The sequence below is a fragment of the Leptonychotes weddellii genome, chromosome 5 (assembly GCF_054177405.1).
Source record: "Leptonychotes weddellii isolate Sample4059 chromosome 5, ASM5417740v2, whole genome shotgun sequence".
Taxonomy (NCBI): domain Eukaryota; kingdom Metazoa; phylum Chordata; class Mammalia; order Carnivora; family Phocidae; genus Leptonychotes; species Leptonychotes weddellii.
The window spans coordinates 140666985-140687335 of NC_138373.1; the positions used below are offsets into that span (position 1 = coordinate 140666985).

General features: G+C 34.0%; 1 protein-coding gene across 1 annotated transcript; it reads right to left on the reverse strand.

Moving 5' to 3' along the window:
* Positions 1 to 1719: 1719 nt before the first annotated feature.
* On the reverse strand, positions 1720 to 20093 carry LOC145721370 (uncharacterized). Its single transcript, XM_081818985.1, has 6 exons — positions 20088 to 20093; positions 18157 to 18291; positions 16136 to 16211; positions 14398 to 14499; positions 11001 to 11114; positions 1720 to 9604 (listed from the first exon to the last, which is right to left on the reverse strand). The coding sequence occupies exons 1-6, from the start codon at positions 20091 to 20093 to the stop codon at positions 9264 to 9266; spliced, it is 774 nt and encodes a 257-aa protein (XP_081675111.1). The 3' UTR covers positions 1720 to 9263.
* Positions 20094 to 20351: the final 258 nt, after the last annotated feature.

Here is a 20351-nt window from a genome sequence, read left to right on the forward strand (position 1 = left end):
AATGAAAGATGGAAAATGGGTACAGGCATAGATTTGGGTGGGAAGACGATTTATTTGTATTTTTACAGGTTTGGTTTGAAATAACAGTGGGCTGTTTGAGCAAAGAACTGGAAAGTAGTGAGAACTTTAAGGTAGAATTATAGATTTGGAAATAAATAGTATTTAGTTACTACCTGAACTCAAAGAGCAGTTCTCTGTGGAAGACAATGCCTAAGAAAGAATAGAAAGAATAGAAAGCCAGGGTCTGTGAAAAGAAAGGAGATCAGCTAAGGAGAACACAAACAATTAGGAAAGTAGTTACCTGGTTGATACAAGAAGAATCAAGGAGAAGAGAATCAAATTTGGAAAGTCTGCCCTAATCACCCAAATCTGAGTCCAATATATTTCCCATGTGTTTAATTACTACCTTGTATTTTCCCTGTTACAACACGCATTACACTATCACATAATTGCCTATGTCCATATCTATACCTGCTGCTAAACCGAAGTTCAGTGATAGTAATGACACTATCAATCTTACTGACTGCTACACATATCTCAGAGCCCAGCACAGAACCTACCACACAGCAGATCCAGGATAAATAACCACTGATCATATTTTTAATGTATTATGCTATAAATATCATAAAGACATCTGATATTAAAATAGAACTAGCAGTGAATTTAGAAGAGCCAGACTTTCCAACTTTGCTGCCATAATTATATCACTTCCCAGCTTAAAAATTTTTGATTAAAAAAAAAATCAAACCATTTTCCATGACCTACAAGACCCTGTCTATTCTGGATTTCCAACTTCGTTCCATTTTATTCTCTACCCAGTTCACTATGTTTCAGTCTACACCAGTGGCCTCTTTTCTGGTACTTAAACATACTAAGCTCTTTCCCGCCTCAGGAAACAGTATTTCCTTTTATTCCAAATTTTCTTTCCTTGGTATTTATGTGACTGCATCCTTCTATGTAAACCACCACACCCCACTCCCAGTTACTCTCATTGCTAAGCATGAGTCAGAATATCTTGGTTAAGTAAATATGCCTCCAGGCTTATGAACAATCAAAGCATCTCTTAAAATTAGGTTATAGACAAGAAAAAAATATGAAGTATACCTTCACATATGTGATCGATGAATACAGAATTTTTATGCTTTGGACTCTGACATTACTATATCCAGAAAAAAATCAGATTCTTCAGTGTTTATGGTTAGATTCTCAAAATCATAAAATGCCACTTGCTCCAAAGGATAAGATAAAATTAGAGAACTCATAAATCAAAGGGCAAAGACAAAAGTCCCTACTGATAATATTATGATCTCTTTCTCCTCCTCTTCCATTCTCCCTTCTTTTCTCCATCCTCCTCTTCACACACACATACACACACAGGCACACACACTTCTGTCCTGTATGGGGTGTTGGTTATATAGTCTATCAGAAAGGTGATAACACCAGTATAAAGATATTAATAAGTGTTATATACATGAAACACAATCCCTGAGAATATCATCTGACTGAGGCCTTATCTGGCACTTTGCTTAACTCTCATGAAGGACGCTACTGAGCCAATACAATCTTGTAAGATTATGTTGGTGAAATGACCTCAACTTAATTTATGTAACCCAGAACCTCAGAAGTCATAGTTATACAGGGATAAAATGAGTTCCTATTAGGTATAATAGAATAAGTGAGAAGGAAGAAACTGGTAATATCAAATTTTTTAAAAGTAGCTCAATGACCCAAAAAAACCATTTACTGAGCACTTCCTATATGCTAAGAATGATAATGGGCACTTGGGATAGACAATAAAAAATAAAACACTGGCCTGGATTTAGAATTTCATTCTTATAGAATTTTACTTAAATGAAGATGGTAGGGAGAAGCAGGTATTGGGGGACAGGTTGTGAGGGAGAAGACAGAATTATAAAGAACAAGAGAGCAACAATGAATGTAGTCTGTAAGTTTGAAGAACTGAAAATGAGTGTAAGAGAAGGATGATAATATATTCTTTTAAATACTACTTTATGTGGTATTTTGACAACATTGTCAGTTAATTTAAAGTATAAAAGAATTAATTAAAAGTTATACAGACTATAGGAGTGCTGAGTCTCCTTGAGATTTCCCTCTCCCTCTGCCCCTCCCCTTGCTCTCTTTCTAAATAAATAGATAAAATCTTTTAAAAATATTAATAATAATCCACTTCCAGGCATTCCGATTCAGTAGATTGAGGTGAGAAAGACTATCGAAACATTGCTATTCAGGTGACAAATATAAAGATCATGGTAATATTTATCTAAGTAGAATTTCAATTCAAATACAAGTCTGTCTGAGTTCAAAACTCTTGTTGTCTACACTGTAATGTCACTCCAAGCTACAAATAACCTGTTATTGAATAAATTAGTATAATTCTTTAATACAGGGTTCTCAGTAAGTTAGCAACAATGATAATAGTAACTATGACAATAAAGATACTTTCAATGTTCAGGAAACTGGCACCAAACTAAGTAAGAGAAGGATTAAAGGCTAAAAGGGAATATTCTATAAGCCTTCAAGAATAGATTTATTTCAGCAACACAGAAAGGATGATTACAGGAAAAGATATAACATGTCAGTGTTGTCTCATTTTGGGGGCAAGCAATGTCCACTTTACTGATACAATTCTCACTGGGTTCATTATCTTTGTTCATTTTAGAGTTTTCAAATATCCTGTCAAATTCAACTGCTTGACTACCTCATTCTTTCTCCAAATTAAGACTTTGTTTCTCATTGTTAGTTATTTGATAGCTTAGGCAGCTATCAAATAAATAGAACTGTTGTGAAACTGTAAGCTACCAAAACATTTGAGCTTTAAAAAGCATAGATGCTTGGGACACCTGGATACCTGGGTGGCTCAGTCAGTTAAGCCTCCAACTCTTGGTTTCAGCTCAAGTCATGATCTCATGGGTTGTGGGATCAAGCCCCACATTGGGCTCCTTTGCTCAGTAGTGAGTCTGCATGGAAGATTCTCATTCAAAAAAAAAAAAAAATCCTTAAAAAAGATAAAATAAAAAGCATAGATGGTTGAAATAAAAATTCTGGCAAAGGAAAGTGAAAATAACATGAGACACTTTTAAAAATCTAGGCCTGAGATTAAAGCAGGCCACAGAGTATCTCTTCCTTCTATTGACTTTGATTACATAATGTAGAATCTTAATTCTTCAGCTGTTCGAGGTTGAATATTTCCAAATAATTAAACATGTTTTTCAATAAAAAATTGTTTATTTACAACATTGCTTTATATGTACTCCTCTATGCAGTGTCTCTGCCTTTTCATGCACTTAACATTCAATAAACTTTCACTGAGAGACTACATGCAAGGTACTGTGCTAGGCAGGATGTGATTACAGAGATCAATCAATATAGATCTACCCATTAAGAAGTCTATAAGAAATAATATAAAAATGTGTACACCTACAAGACAAAGCAGAACAAAGAGATGCATCATGAAAGGGAAAAGCAATTGTGTTGGAAGTTCAGAAGAATGACCCCTCTATTCTAGAAGCCAAGGATATCTCAAAGATCTTCCTAGATTCACTTCAGATACAAGTTCTTCCTAGGATGAGACGAGGGACAAAAATCTTACCATTTTGATTCTGGATTTTTCTTTGTAGGTACATATGGTACATAAATATGCTATTAGCTTCAAAATATTAACATAGGTCAACAGAATCTATGTATTCCCTAAATATCCTGGAAAATCTGCTAGGACAATCCAAGCCCAGACTTAGTACACAGCAACCTTGAGTCACCACTGCCAAAAAATTTGTTCAACTATATAAGATATGAATTATTTAAGTTAGAAATATTCTGAATACTATATTCCCAATAAGGTAATAGTTCCACTGCTTAAGATTCAGTTCCACTATAAAAAAAACACAACTCATTATGTGCTAAAGAATCAGTTATAATCCTGTAAGAACTCCTTATTTTATGTTTCAGATAATTCACTTCCCGAAGTGCTGTGAATATGATAGGAATTGGATGAGATTGCCGCCCAAGTCTCTCACAATTCTGAAGTTGGTACATTCCTGATATTAAGCTCTAGAAATTATATTTTTGAAAGTAAACATTGTTTTATAAACACCATTTGTATTCTAGACAACCTAATTTGATTCTACTGACCTTTAACACTTGATGAATTCTGGCATCAAATTAAGTATATTTTCCTATGGAGACGCCCCCAATACACTCCTCCAACAGTGTTCTCAAGCAGGTTATAGAAGCTTAGTATAAAAACTGAGATGTTGAATCTTAAAAATCTTGATATATTAAAGTAAAATATCTCATATTCAGAAGGTTTACATGTAATTAAAGATTTTGCATTGGAAAAGAAAGTAAAATAATAGAAAAGAGTATACTGGTTGATTTAAAATTGCACAAAACCTGCCAACACAATCCCTTTCAAACAGTAAGTCTTATATACTACTCATATCCAGGTTTCCCTTAGGAGAAGAAACATATAATGCATTTCATACCTGAAGCCTCCTATTTATTTTTTAGAGACATAAGCTAATGAGGCAATAATGCTTTTTCTACTTCAAATCTTTAAAAAAAAAAAAAAAAAGCTTTCCTGAAACCTAGATTCTGAAGTCTGCTCTAATGATCTTGATGTTATAATCAAATTTCCCTATGGTATATGTATTCACATTGCAGAGTTTTGCACATTGTTTATACACATGGAGGAAGAAACTGAATATATGACCTGGGAAAATAAATTAAGAGAACAGAACATTTTTTCAGATTATTTTATATTCTTTCAAAATTCTAAATTTCATGGGTTGCTAAAGAATGTAAAGATATTTATATTTCTTCAAAATTTACATTCTAAATTATATAATGTCCTAATTCAACTTAGAAAATGGCTCCATATGCATATTATAAAAGCACTTAGACTAACTTTTGAATTAAAATTTATGCAAGGGAAAATGTAATCTTAACTGGAGCTAGCCTTCACATTAAATGTAAAAACTCCAATAGAATACATTCAATCATAATAAGAATTTAATTTTTAATTCACTTATATTAGTAAAATTGTTCAAGCTACTACCTAAGGCTAATATTTTAATAAAACCAGAAACCTCTAATTCAAAAGTAAAAGTTCTTACATAAGACAGCTGATTTTGTATTTTAAATTACTGAATTAGAGTGCCCTCTATTGGAAGAAAAAAGGCAATGAAAGCTAAACGGAACTAAGAATAGTTAAAATACCCCCAAAATTCAAGGCACATCATTAATATGGAAAATACATTTATTAATAACATAAATCTACAAAACATATTTTCCTTACATTTTGATTTCTTCTAAATTACTTTTGGAATTATTTGTCATATTATGATGAACAAGTTGGGTATTTCAACCAAACCCAAATGCCCATCCTTCAGCCAATAATGTGAATAAGCAAAAATATTACTCCACATTTAATATTCCAATGTAATATAGAAATAATTTTAATTTAGGACTACACTGGGAATTTTCTTTGATGATAAACTGAAAATATCTCTAACTCAAGAGATTTTTTTTAGACACTCTTACACGGGAGTGGGAGAATTAGGCTGGATACTCAAAGACCCGTGATGAGATTTATTCTAGCTCTAAAATTGTGTTATTTTGTGGTGTTATCAAGACCTCAGTTCTGACTCAGCATCTCAGGTCTACATTACCTCAGTAAGGCCCTGGCATTTTTTTTTTTTTTAAAGATTTTATTTATTTACTCATGAGAGACAGAGAGAGAGACAGAGGCAGAGGGAGAAGGAGGCTCCCCGCGGAGCAGGGAGCCCGATGCGGGACTCGATCCCAGGACCCTGGGATCATGACCTGAGCCGAAGGCAGACACTCAACCGACTGAGCCACCCAGGCGTCCCGCCCTGGCAGATTTTTAGTCCTCTAGACCAACCGTGTGCATATTAGCTTTCTAAAAGAATGAGGCTCAGGGCCACCCAAAACAATTCTGATTTAGTTCGTCTAGTTGGTCAGGACATGGTACCTGCAGGTATCAGTATTTTTTGAAGCCTCTCCAAATATGTCTAACATATTACCATTGCTAAGAATCAAAAAATCTCTTCCAGAACATCTGACTACAGTTACCATTTTTATCTTCCCAAAATGTCACCTTCAAGACAGAACTCCCCTCCTCAAGAGTTTATTCTCCTCACCATCAATATTAAACTTCTGACTAGGTTCCCAAATCTAATTATCTGCCCTTAACAAAATAGCTGAGTGGTAATGGATATGGCACCAGCCCGAGACTACATGTGTTCAGATCCTGGCTCTGGCAATTACCGCATAAATGTGGGAAAATCATAAAAGTTCTCTGTGCCTCCATTTTCTCATCTGTAAAACAGGGGGAATAATACCACCTATCTCAGGGTTATTGTGAAGATTAAATCAGTTAATATAAACAAAGTGCTCCATAAGTGTTAGGTATTATCGTTACTTACCCAAATTTGTTTCCCACTACTCTCCAAGATCAACTCTCATGATAAACCATTATTCTCAAATTATACGCTATGTCTCACCTCTGTGCTTTTGCACATACTGTTTCTACAAGCTGGAATCCTCTCCCATTCACTCATTCATTCATTCATTCATTCATTCATCCATTTATTCTAAAACAAATACAAGGGACATCTCCTTCTCCCCTCATGGCCCAGTTTAGTCTCTCCCTACCTCCATGAAGCCTTCAATGAATATCAATAAGTCTTCACTAATCTCTCCCTTTTTAAAAATTCCTTTGGCCACCAGGTAATTTATTATGAGAAATGCAGCTGGGAATTAAGGACATTGGCTCTGAGTTTGAATCCTAGATCTGCCACTTGCCAGCTGAGTCATTTCCCAAGTCTATAAATCCACTTGTAGGATTACTATGAAGATTAAGCAGCTTAAATCATATAAAGCATTAGAATAGCAAGCAACTAATAAATGTCAGCTCTTATGTATCTGTTGTTTTATATGTTAGTCTTGTCTGTACACTGTGACTAAAGCCTTCTTCTAGTAAGAATTTTGAACTCTTTCAAGTCAGGAACTGCTATTATAAATCCTGTGATTTACAACATGGTAACAAACATCTGTATTAGGTGATCTATAAGTACTTGATTAAATTTTTGCATAACTTGAGAGTATAATTCATAACAAAACTCTGAAGGAACATTTTTGATGAACAGAAATAGTCAACAAAAGCGAATGAACCCAAATAAAACACAGGCTACAGAGAAGGATCAAAGTAATTCGATTACTTTTTAAACATTCAATAACAAGTTTCTATTAGATTAATCTTCTGAAAGGGCACTTCCAATGATGTCTTTTATCTCCTCAAAATCCTTTAGATTTTTCTCATTTTCTAAAAAATAAATACTAAAACTCTTATCCTGACATTCAAAATCATCCATGGCCTGACCTCAACCTATTCTTCTAATTTTATTTCATAATCTTTCTGCTTTATAAACTCTATTATTCCAGAAAAATTGAACTACCTGTCCTTACTTATATGTACCCTCTGCTTTTCTGCCTCATATAACCTTTATTATTTAATATGACAATATTTTCAAGGAACACAATATAAAATTTGTCACAGGAACAAAGACTGATTTTATGAAAGGATAAGCTTGAATTTTAAGAAATTCAGTTCAATTTATGAACATTAATTTCTCTCTTGCTACTATCACAATACAGTCTTTGACTTATAAAGAAACAACCTTTGGCCATCATTTCCCCCAAATTATGTCACCCTCATAATATCAAAAACCTCTGCTATCACTACCTGAAATCTATAAGCTTGAGTAAGCATAGTCTCCAAGTAAAGTGTGCAGACCCCAGGGTGCACAAGATACCCACTGACTAAAAGGAAAAAAAAAGATAGAGCTTCTATTTACACTTATTCTTTATCCTTCTTATTTGAATGTCTCTTGTAGTATATACCTAATTTACATCATACATTCTTAGAATAGTAGATATATGTAATTTATAAACACATGCACTTAGGATGTTTGCTTAAAATTTGTTTACTATGCTACACACAACAAAAAAAGTTTATAAACCACTGGTCTAGAAAATTAGGGCTTTCAGAAAATCTGTGGGCTTAGAAGTAGAGGGCCAGAAGCCGTCAGTTTAGAGAAATCTTTAGGGACAGACCTAAAAATCTAAACACCATGTATTATTTATGTAGGATAAATATGTTTTGATTTGTAACCAACCTTCAAGGAAATGTTGAATTGTAATTGGTTTGTAATTTGGAGATGACATAAAACTGTTTAAGATTTTTAAACAGGAAATTTTGTTCTGATGTTAAAGTCATTACAGTAAATATTTCATTAATATAAAAATTTCATTTGGTTAAAACTCATATGTATATATAATTAATCATAATTATTCATAAAGAGCTTTTATTGGGGCCAATAATATGATGCTTTAAAAAAGATATTGCAGCAAAAAAAAAAAAAAAAAGAACAAAGACAGCCTAGGGAGTAAGACTAGCCATGGAGCTAGACTAGCAAGCACTATCCTGGGAAACAAGTTGCACATTAAGGAACTAAATGAAGTAAACATTCTCATAATAGTCACTATACTTGGCAATTACTTTTTAGTTTTCATAAATAATATGACATACTTAACACAATCCACTCTTATTAGCTTTTGAAGAAAGCATAATGTTTCTATAACAAATTAAGTTCTAAAAGTGAGTAAAGATTTCATGTTATAATACTGCATTTCCTTTAATACCAGTGCACCCTATAAATCCTACCTCTACCTGACATAAAAGAGATATACAAATCCTAATTTTAAACTGATTGATTCTTTACAGGTTTTGGTTTTTTGTGTTTTTTTGTTTTTGTTTTTGTTTTGCTATTGTGTTAATATAAAAATCTAAATGAGCAAGAATCTCTAACTCATGATTTAGATTCTGAGCTTGTAGGTTGCCTAAGGGATTTGCATAAGATTATAAAAATATGGAGGTCAAACTTTCTACAATGTCTCTCCCCTACCATAACATACAAAGTGACTGGGGAACATACACACATAGCCCAGCTCCATCTTTCTTTAAGATGGGGTAGACTCAGTCCATAGAGAAAAAGGGGAAACAAAGACAAAAGGAAGATTTTTTTTTTCTTTCTTTGGAAACCAGTATCATCATGCCCAGTAAAACTAAAAGAACATAATCAAAGAAATTATGATTTCTTAGGCAAATCAACAGTAGCAAGATCATCACAAACTATAAGTGATTTATCAAAGCATTCCTTCCCCTACACATGCAGTGAGAGTAAAACACCAATGAACATCAGAAAAAGAGCAATAGGGAATCTGACATTTGACACTGGAAGAATCTGAAGATAGGATAATGCACAAATCCCATGCCTCTCAGATACACATTGAGTTGGCAAAGACAGATGCACTGTCTTCCTTCCCCCCTTACTTACTACACTCTGGCTTCCATTTTTCCCAAGTTCTTCCTCTGAAATCTTGCTCAAATTATCTAAGTAGTGGTCTGATATTGTGTGGCACAAATCTTCAAAAGAATAATCCTTTTCTTGACAGAGTTTTATTTCATCCAAGAGTTTTGATAATTCTCCAGTCACAGTTTCACCTGTAAGAGAGTAAGACAGTAATTTTTTTCAAAGTTTCAAGAAAGGCTATTGCTAAAACTTCCTATTAACTAATAAAAATATGACTAGTATGGTAATAGAAGTCATACTATGACAAACAAGATTTAGTAAGTCAGAAAATATTCTGTTGAAAGCAAGGTACTAAACTATAATAAGTTCAAGAATATTAAAAGACAAGGAGAAATCCCAATTTTGCCTATTATTACTCTTATTCAAAATAGAAATAAGTATTGAAGGTTTATAGATAGGTAGTACATAAAAGCCTCTGGAATTACAATTCCTAAGCCTTCATCCATTGTAACATTTAATCTTCAACAATCTTTCACCGGCATTATAGTTCACGGACAGAATTCATTCAACAACTCATTAACAAATTTTAAATGGTACTGGAAGCCTACTTCCTAGGTTCAATAAAAAGAAATAGTAGAATGTATTTTGAAAAATAATTACATACGTAATAAATTAGAATTGTGCTATGTGACATAAAGGAAGAACACTGAAGAACAGATAAATAATATGCATCATCTGTCAAAATATGAGTATTTTGTAGGCTGCATGCAAATATGCATTTTTCTAATCATTTTCAGAAAGGTACCTTATACCTGTAATTTCTTCTGGGGAAAAAATAAAACTCCAGCAGTTATAATCCAAATATCAGTATTTTTATTCTGCATTAAAAATACGTTTTAGAAAGGGGCACCTGGATGTCTCAGTTGCCTGACTCTTGATTTCAGCTCAGGTCATGTTCTCAGCGTCCTGGCATGGAGTCCTGTGATGAGCATTAAGCCCCCATGCTGGGCTCTGCACTCTGTGGGGAGTCTGCTTGAGATTCTCTCTCCTTTTGCCCCTCCCTCCACTCACACATGCTCTCATACTCTCAAATAAGTAAATTAATTAATTTTAGGGAAAAAAAAATCTACTGTGAAATATCCACTCCATGTAAACTTCATGACAGCAGGGATTGCTAATTTTGCTCACTACAATGGTAGGGCCAAGAGAAGGGTCTGGCAAATAGAAGAGCTCAATAAATGCTGACTGAATGGGCGCCTAGGTGGCTCAGTCAGTTAAGTGTCCGAATCTTCATTTCGGCTCAGGTCATGGCTTTAGGGTTGTGAGACTGAGCCCTATGATGACTGTCAAACTCCCATGTTGGCTCTTTGCTGGGTGTGGAGCCTGCTTAAGATTCTCTCTTCCTGCCCCCACCGTCTCCCTCTCTTAAAAGAAAAATGCTGGCTGAATAAATGGATAAAATATACAGTATAAGATACAACTTATTAGACCTGAAATTTTTACAAGTGTTAGCCTTTTTGTACATATAGGACAAATCTGTACATAAATGTCTAGTACTATTTCAAGGTCTTTATATTAACTACTCACTCTTAGTCTTTTGGGAAGGAGACTCAACAGGAGATGAAATATGTATTTCTTGTGTTGTATCTTCTTGTACATGCTCTTCAGGGACTGCTGATCTTCCCACACCTTCCAAATATTCTGTGTATACAAGTTTTTGAAATTACATAGTCAAATTCATTTACTTTAAAATCAGTAACTAAACTTTATGTTTTATTTCTGGTGATCAGTTTTTCATTTATTTCCTCAAATCCTAAATATATCCTAAGTTTTTAAAAGAACTTCAAAAAACCAAACAAACTGAAATAATTTCATGATGAACTATTAAATCTTTTTAATTAAAACATAAAAAATACTTAAGAAGAGACTCATAAACCCTTTTTGTGAAAACTAAACTGGTCACATTCTTTCCTTAAAAATAAATTCACCTGTTAAAGACATACTAACATCCTTAACTTCCTTAAATATATTTTACCTGAGGATTTAAAACCCTCTGAAAGATGCTTTGAATAGACTTGATACCTAAACAGGGATATCAAATTCAACAACCAGTCAGGTAACATAAATGAGTGAAATTTATGTTATAATGGTGTTTACTCTTGTAATATAAGCATAATTGCATATTAAACTTTATTTCCACAGAGAAATAATGTTCATTCTCTTTCTTGAAGTAATGTTCCGCACAGCCTATCTCTCATTTCTCCAATTTTGATGAAGACATAGTTACAGTAATAGCAGCTAAAACTTAAATATGGCTTACTATGCACCCAGCGGTGTTCTAAGTATTTAAAATAAGTTAACTTGGGGCGCCTGGGTGGCTCAGTCGTTAAGCGCCTGCCCTTCAGCTCAGGTCATGATCCCAGCGTCCTGGGATCGAGCCCCGCATCGGGCTCCCTGCTTGGCGGGAAGCCTGCTTCTCCCTCTTCCACTCCCCCTGCTTGTGTTCCTCTCTCACTGTGTCTCTCTCTGTCAAATAAATAAATAAAATCTTAAAAATAAAATAAAATAAAATAAGTTAACTCACTTGATCCTCACAAAACTATGACACAGTCACTATTACAATCTCAGTTTCAAAGATGACAACTCAAAGAGAAAGATTTTAAGTTGACCATATTCATACAGCTAATAAGTGGCACAGCCAGATAGACATGGTACAAGAAAACATCTCACTTTTCTCTTAAGCATAAGGAAAACGGCATCTGAATGCAGGGATAAATGTCAACGAATATTCAGCCTCAATATCATAGAGAAAACAGAAAGCATGTGGAGCATGATTAACCAGAGAGTAGGTGCCCCACCTAAAGTTCAACAGTAAAGTAAAATAAAAGCCTTCATTTTTTGAGAAACCAAAACTCTGAAATTTTAGCTGAAATCCTAAGATTTTTAAATGTTGAAAGCTAATTCAATGTTTATGGAAACACAGTGCAGGCCTAAAATATGTAATCTAAACAAAATAAATCTGCTGTCTGCCAAAAGCATTCAGCTTATAGTGGCTAGTTTGCAGTCTCCACCTAAAGGATTATATCAATTGATCTCTCCCTCAGAGGGATCTTTTACTTACATGTCTTTATTCAGAAGGAATCTTTTTCTTAAAATCTAGCTAAGAAAGTCTGTGCTCTCATGCCAACCAACTGTGTCTTCATACCACCCAGTTTCTACCTAAGGACAATTCTACTAGGCAAAGAAAGCAACCTATGGAAGTCTATCCTTAAAATTTTTGACCCAAATACAGTCATTACGTAAAGTGAATTCTTCCTCCAGGACACAAATAGTAATTTTATCTACTCTAAATTGGTTTTAGTGAAATAACCTTTTCATAAAACTTAAAATGTACCACTGACTTATGACCCAGGAATGCAAAGAATACAGATAACACGTTCACATTCTAAAATCTGCCAACAATCTAAAAAATTCAAAGATGTCCCATATACCCTATCACAAGGTGACATACCTAATGAACCGTAACCATTTAAGAGAACATAGTTAACTCCTATATAACAATTTCATCTCAGTCAAATCAATACAGTAAATGTATGCAATCATGTCATGCCCTCTTTTTAGTGATGACATTTATTTTGCTTTTCTCTAAAGACATATTATTCACAAGCCTCTGTTTTTTTAAAGTTCAGTTAGAGATAAAAGTTCAATATAAAATATAAAGTGCCTACAGGGAGAAGACAAAAATGTTGTATACCACTCTTTTCCTCTTTAGCTTTCGTTCAACTTGATTTTAATTTGAATGTGAAGAGCCACTCTTGTATTCTCTGATCTAGCTCTATATGCACTTGACTGCAATTAACTTATTAACAAGATAATTGTAGGGGACTGAACTTCGTGTTCCCTGAGAAGTTTTGAAAATAAAGAGAGAAGAGAGCATGAATGACCTCTTGTAGCTCATCTATTCTTTTTACCCCTCTTTGGCTTTTGTTGACTCCTGTATCTATGCATCACCTGACCGACTTGGTTTTAATTCATTTATCTCCTGCAGGACAACGCTGTTCTTCAGCTTCCCAACTAATAACCAAGGAAACCATCCTGCCTCCCTTCCCTATTACACTTGCCACCCAGCTGCAATAATCAGGGGATAATCACTGCTGACCAGTGTAGAAGCTACCTGGAAAGGAGAGAATGAATGTCTGGATTTTTAAGGGAACATACTACATGTCAGGCCTAATCATGAAGCAAAAAGGGAAAGTATTTAAATCTAAATTTTCATTAAAATTTTTAGATCGAACAGGGAAATATATAATCCTGCAAATGAAAAATTAGTACCTAAATGGTTCCCAAACCTTCAGTAGACCTAAATGCCTGCACCTAATTACACAGGTACTTAAGTGACCTTTACCAAAAAACAAAGGCTTGCAAGACTGAATTATCTTGTACTACTGGATTAAGGAAGAAATAATCTGTATTCTTCTAGCTAAGTACAATTTTTTTGTTGTTGTTAAACCAGTATTTATGTACCAGGTCTACCACTTAAAATAGGATATATGAGTTTGAGCAAGTCAGCCTCTCAGAGCTTCAGTTTCCCTCATGTGCAAAAAGGAGAATAATGATATCAGATTTACCTACCTCATGAAGTTATAGAAATCAAACAAAATAAGAGAAAATCCCTGAAAACCCTTTAAGAATTATTCAAATGTAAGATCATCATCACTTTATAGCCTTATTACCTTCAAGTTCATAACTACATATTTACTATATAGATTTAAAAGATTTTTTAATATCAAGTGAAAATACTCATTAGTTGAAAATAGAAATGAAATATTAAAAATTATTATTCAGTTTAAGTGTACCAGGAAAAAAATGTAAATAATAAGTTCACCCAAAGTAAACATTAACTCAAAACTCAAGAGAAAACAATGGTAGATTTAATTTAATCTTAACTTTAAGACAAACTCATCCATCATTCAATATTGTTTACCTTGTAAGAGTGTTGCAATCTGGAGAGATTTCTGAGATGGATGTTCTTTCAGAATGTCTAAGACAGTTCTACCTAAGCTATCCTTTATGTTGGCATCAATTCCTGAAAGAAAAAGAAAAGCCCATTAAATGTACACCACTGAAGTGTCAGATACTGTCAATATATAACACTCTAATATCAAACATATACAGACCAAGCACTGAAAATGATTTTTTTAAAAATTAAGTCCACACACACACACACAAACACACACACACAGGATTTTAGTAAGAAAGAAGGTGGGGGTCTACTGCTACCAAATATTAGGAACATTCTTGATAATGAATTAATTTTTCAAGGGCACTAACCCAATCATTAAGATTGTTTTTTATAATTTGGGTTATAGCTAGTTAAATGATACACTACCAAGCTGAAAAATATTATTGTTTTAGAATATCAATTCCCAAAGTATAATAATGGTTCTGTGATACATATATTCTGTAAAATATGGTAAAAAAATTTAAATAATAATGTATCACTCTTAAAACACTGGAGTATTCACAAAAGTTGAAAAAGGATGATTATTCTGAACTACTGTCCAAATATTATTTGTCCAGCTACAAAGTCAAATATCTCATATTTACTTATGCAAGATTATATTCAATGTAAACAATACTTAATCATCTACCTGGTGAGCACACTTCTTGAAGTTTGTAAACGAAAACATCTTTGGAATTATTTTAATTCTAAAAATACTTAACGTACTAAAGAACTTATTTCAATGTAGCAAATAGCTTTCACTGCCCCAAAAAAGTTTATAAACTTTCCAAACATCTACCTGCAAATAAAGCCAGTTTTCAGATTCTGGCCTCAAACCTTAGTTCATTGTAATAAGGTAATTAAGTATTTGCTTAAATTTGTATAGAAATGTGTGACCAGCACTTATGTAATTAGTGCCTATAAGACATTATATTGCTGTTACATGTCAAAATTAAATGTACACGAAATTTTAACTTTGTATATGCAATAGTCTGCCAATGTTTTTCATTTTTTTAACAGCGGAAAATAAATACACTAAATGTAGTCCATAATATAAAAGATTCACATCAATTGTTTCCAAGTATGAATTTGTACTCATACTTTTTGATCCTAAAAAATCCAATCTCAGTTTCAATTTTATTTCATTTCATTCAGAATATACATATGAAGACAAATAAGCCTACTTTGTTGTTCCTTCAAAGCATTCCCTCTAAAAGATTCCCTTTAAATCACTGCTGCTTACAAACAACAGCTACTCAGTTGATGAAGTAACAAGGTGAATTTACCTTAAGGATACAGAACTCTAATTTCTGTTTACCATAGTTCCCAATATAATAACCTAGGGAAATATTATGTTCTTTCATAAACCAAGCAATTGTCATAACTTCATAAGGATCAGTTCCTCCCTCTTATACAAGGCAGAGAATTCCTTTTCCTTCTGGTAGTGTCTCTAATATAGTTCAATGCGATTTAAATGTATACAACTAATTTCTAAGAGCTTTTTACTGACACATCTATGGAGTAAAGGAAGGTGCATATTTATATCAATTTTATCTAAACACTGAGGCTCAATTCTACATGATATGAATAAAATTTGCAATGTGAAGTAAAGATAAAAAGGGTGATTATGGAAAAAAAAAAGTGCCATTTCCCTTTGTCTACTCCTGAAATAGAAATTTTATTTGGCAGAATAAGCTCCATGGAGAATCAGGATAGTTACCTGTTTCTAACAGAACTCTCACAACATCCACCTTTCCAAATAAAGCTGCTTCATGAAGTGCACTCCCCTTTTCTGTCTGGAAAAAAAAAAAGAAGAAAAGAAAAAAGAAAGAGAAAAGAGAAAGAAGCACAGTTGCATTAGGAATGCTTACAAGTTAAAAAAAAATTGTGATTTTATATATCCATACATATTCTCTGTAATCTCAGCACTCCCTGACAGAAAGCTACTATGGAATAAAGAAGAGATTCTAAGAACAAAATCCAAATGCTTGGATTTGTAAAACACCTCTGCTTCTGAATAGCCATTTGACCTTGTTATGTTGATAAGTCACTCACCTTCTCTTAGCCTCGGTTGCTCTCAAGCGTAAAACAGGCAGTAATGCCTGCCTCATGAGGTTTTGTGAATATCCATTGACTTCACCCAATTCATACATTGCATGCATTTATTAGACACCAATTATATGCCAACAATAGTTGAGGGGTGTTCTGAAGCATAGAAATATGATGCTGACCCTTGATATTCACATTCTATTTGAGGAAATAGACAAAGTAATATTATGATAAATGAAATCTAAACAATTTAATATGGTTTACAAAACCCACACGATCTTCTCCCTGCTCTCCCGTCCACACTTTCTCATGTCCACCCCAACTCTCCTCCAGATCTTATACCCTATGCTTTCAGGCATACTGAACTTTTTCACATTAGTCTCAGTTGCTAGAGATCTCAGAAGTCCCTCTGCCTGGTGGGATCCAACCTGAGCCCTCTAACTCACTATCACCCACCCACTAGTTCTCAATCTTCAGCATGAACTGGAATTCCTTAGAGAGCTTGTCAAAAGTCGACAAGCCAGATTTCTGGGCCCTACTCTCAGTTTCTGATTCTGCAGCCTGGGATAGGCCCAAGACTTACCATTTCTAACAAATTCCCAGGTGATACTGTGGGTCTAGGAGTACACTTTGAGAACCACTGAACTATATGTCAAATCTCAGCTTGAATATAATTTCATTTAATAAGATATTGCTAGCCCCCAGGTCTAGTGCTTTTCCTGTATATTCCACATCAATCTATTTTTTCCTCATCATAGCACTTACACTACATTATGTCATCTGATTGTCTATTTCTCTTAAACTATAAATTTAGTGTAAATGTAGACCACATCTCTTTTTTTTCATCACTGTATCCCTAATGCCCACTAAAGTACCTTGAAAATGTAGACATTTAAGAATTGTTTTGAAGGCAAAAGGTAAATGGGGAGGAAAAACTGCATGGAAAGGAAGATTTTGTGAGTAATGCAGGGAGAGATTGGTTCCTGCCTTGAAAAGGACGAAGGAAAATTTCAAAGAAGCAGGTTTCTGAGATCTACAAACACTAGGTGTTTTCTTTCACTTTCTTCTTTTTCTCTCAAGAATTTAATAAATGTCTAGATCCTCAGTATGTGTGCATATGTGTGTTAAATTGAATAGTGTCATTACAGCAATTCTGTCCCCTTGTACTAAAACTGAACTCTACTGTGGGATTCTAATCTAAATTCAAAGTAAAAATAACATAAAATAATATGTAATGTAAAAACTTTGTTAATCAAGTAAAATTCTATTGTAGAATTAACCCAATCTAAAATGGCTTATAGGGCGCCTGGGTGGCTCAGTCGGTTAAGCGACTGCCTTCGGCTCAGGTCATGATCCCGGAGTCTCGGGATCGAGTCCCGCATCGGGCTCCCTGCTCGGCGAGGAGCCTGCTTCTCCCTCTGACCCTCCCCCCTCTCATGCTCTCTCTATCTCATTCTCTCTCTCTCAAATAAATAAATAAAATCTTTAAAAAAAATAAATAAATAAAAATAAAAAAAATAATAAAAAAAATAAATAAATAAATAAAATGGCTTATAAATGCATTATTAAGGAGACTGAGGATCAATGTGATCTAAATTTATTTTCAAAGAAGGCATGACTGAAATGTATTTGACTTAAATTTCGACTGTCATAATATGTATAGACATTAATAAAAGTGGAAATAAGGGACACCTGGGTGGCGCAGTCAGTTGAGCACTGGACTCTCGGTTTCAGCTCAGGTGGTAATCTCAGGGTTATGAAATCCAGCCCTGCACTGGACTCCACACTCCATGCAGAGTCTGCTTGAGATTCTCTCTCCCTCTGCCACTACCCCCCTCACTAGAACAGATGGATAAATCTTAAAAAAAAAATGGAAATAAAAATATTAATTTATAAATATATAGCAGTGTGCAGAAGGGAAAATAAACTGTGGAAATTTATTCAGCTCCTTAAAAAAATATTCTCAATATGGGGCACAAATACTTTATTTTTCTTTTATTCTCTGAAAAATATCCCTTGAAATAATATAATTCTTTTTACTCTCACTGTGTTTTTCAACCAACTTTCTGATTACTAATTTGATTTCCTTCCATTCTTAAAAAATTTTGGACTATATGTTAGAAAAACTCTTCCTGGGATAGCATACCTTAAATATTCTGAAAAACTAAACAATGTTTTAAATACAGGGATGAAAAGGAAAAATAATAGAATTCCTCAGAGCCTGGGGGAGGGAAGTGGGGACAGAAACTATGATGAACCCAGGGTTTTAGTACTGGAACAGGAAACTGTTCCAGGGAATCTGCCAATCCTGGCAGACTAATACCTGGGCTTTAGCCAGCTACTCAAGGAGAAAGTGGGAGGAGGGAAGGAGACAAAGAAACCCAAGCAAACTGAGAAGGTAGATCAAGGACACCTGCAAAAATCTAAAACTCCCAGGGGCACCTGGCTGACTCAGTAGGTACAGCATGCAACTCTTGATTTTAGGGTCATGAGTTCTAGCCCTATGATAGGCGTAGAGATTACTTCAAAAAAAAAAAAATCTAAAACTCCCAAAGAACAACATCCCCAGTAAAAAATAGTAACAATAAAAACTAAAAAATAAACTAATTAAATAAAAAAATTAAATGTGTTGCAGAGAGGGAGAAATTAAAAATGTCTATCTCGATCTTAGTTCTAAGTGGAGTAGAGCAGCAAAAATAACAATCCCCCTAAAAATTTCTAACCACAGTTCTGCCCTCACATGGACTTGGGGCCAAAATTACACACTCTCTGTACTCCCCCAACCCTCCGATCCTGAGCCAAAAATGTAGAAAAAAGTGATCCTGGGTTTGTATGATACCAAGGCAAATATAAATGTTTAGCAGAAGCAAATCTAAATCCCTGTGAAAAAAATACACTTTAAACTTGGGCCTCTGAGAATTCCAACAGATCAAGCTCTAAGAAACACAAATTTAAAATCAGAAATCACTGAACATGAAAGAAAACAAGCCATGAGAAAGAATTCATAGAAACAAAAAAAGAATAAAACCTATTAAAACTTCATGTCATATGATGATCAGCTACAGAATATAAAATACATATGATCATAAGATGAAAGAACAAAAATAGGATATCAAATGTAACTAAAGAAGAGGAGAATCAAAATTGGCCAGATTTGAAAATGAACTAGACAGCACTTCTAGAAATGGAAAACATAATGTTCTAAATGGAAAGCCTTAATAACAGGTAAGACAGAGCTGGAAAAACAAGTATTGAACTGGATGGTGGATTTTTTTTTTAAGTACATAATGCAATTTAAAGAAACAAAAGATTGAAAATGTGCAAGACAGGACAGAATAAGACTCAACATATGTCTAATCAGAGTTCTAGGAGAGGATGGGGATAAGTAATTCAATGGCTAAAAACTTTCCAGGACTGATGAGATACTAATACTCAATTCTAGGAATACCAAGCAAGGTAAGTGAGAAGAATACACTGTGAACATATTACAGTGAAACTACAGAAAACCTAAGATAAAGAGAATATCTTAAAAACATCCCAAGAGAAAAAACTAATTATCTTAAAATAATTATTAGATCAACAGCTGACTTCTCAACAAAAACAATAAAGCCAGAAGAAAATACCTTCATGTGTCAAAAGAAAATAACACCAATCTAGCATTCTATATCCAGGCAAACTATCCTCTAAGAATGAAAGCAAAATAAAAACATTTTCAGACATTAAGAATTCCTCATATCAGTGACGTCATATGATACATGTCTTTCTCTGACTTATTTCGCTCAGCATAACACCCTCCAGTTCCATCCATGTCATTGAAATGGCAAGATCTCATTCCTTTTGATGGCTGCATAATATTCCATTGTATATATATATATATATATACACCA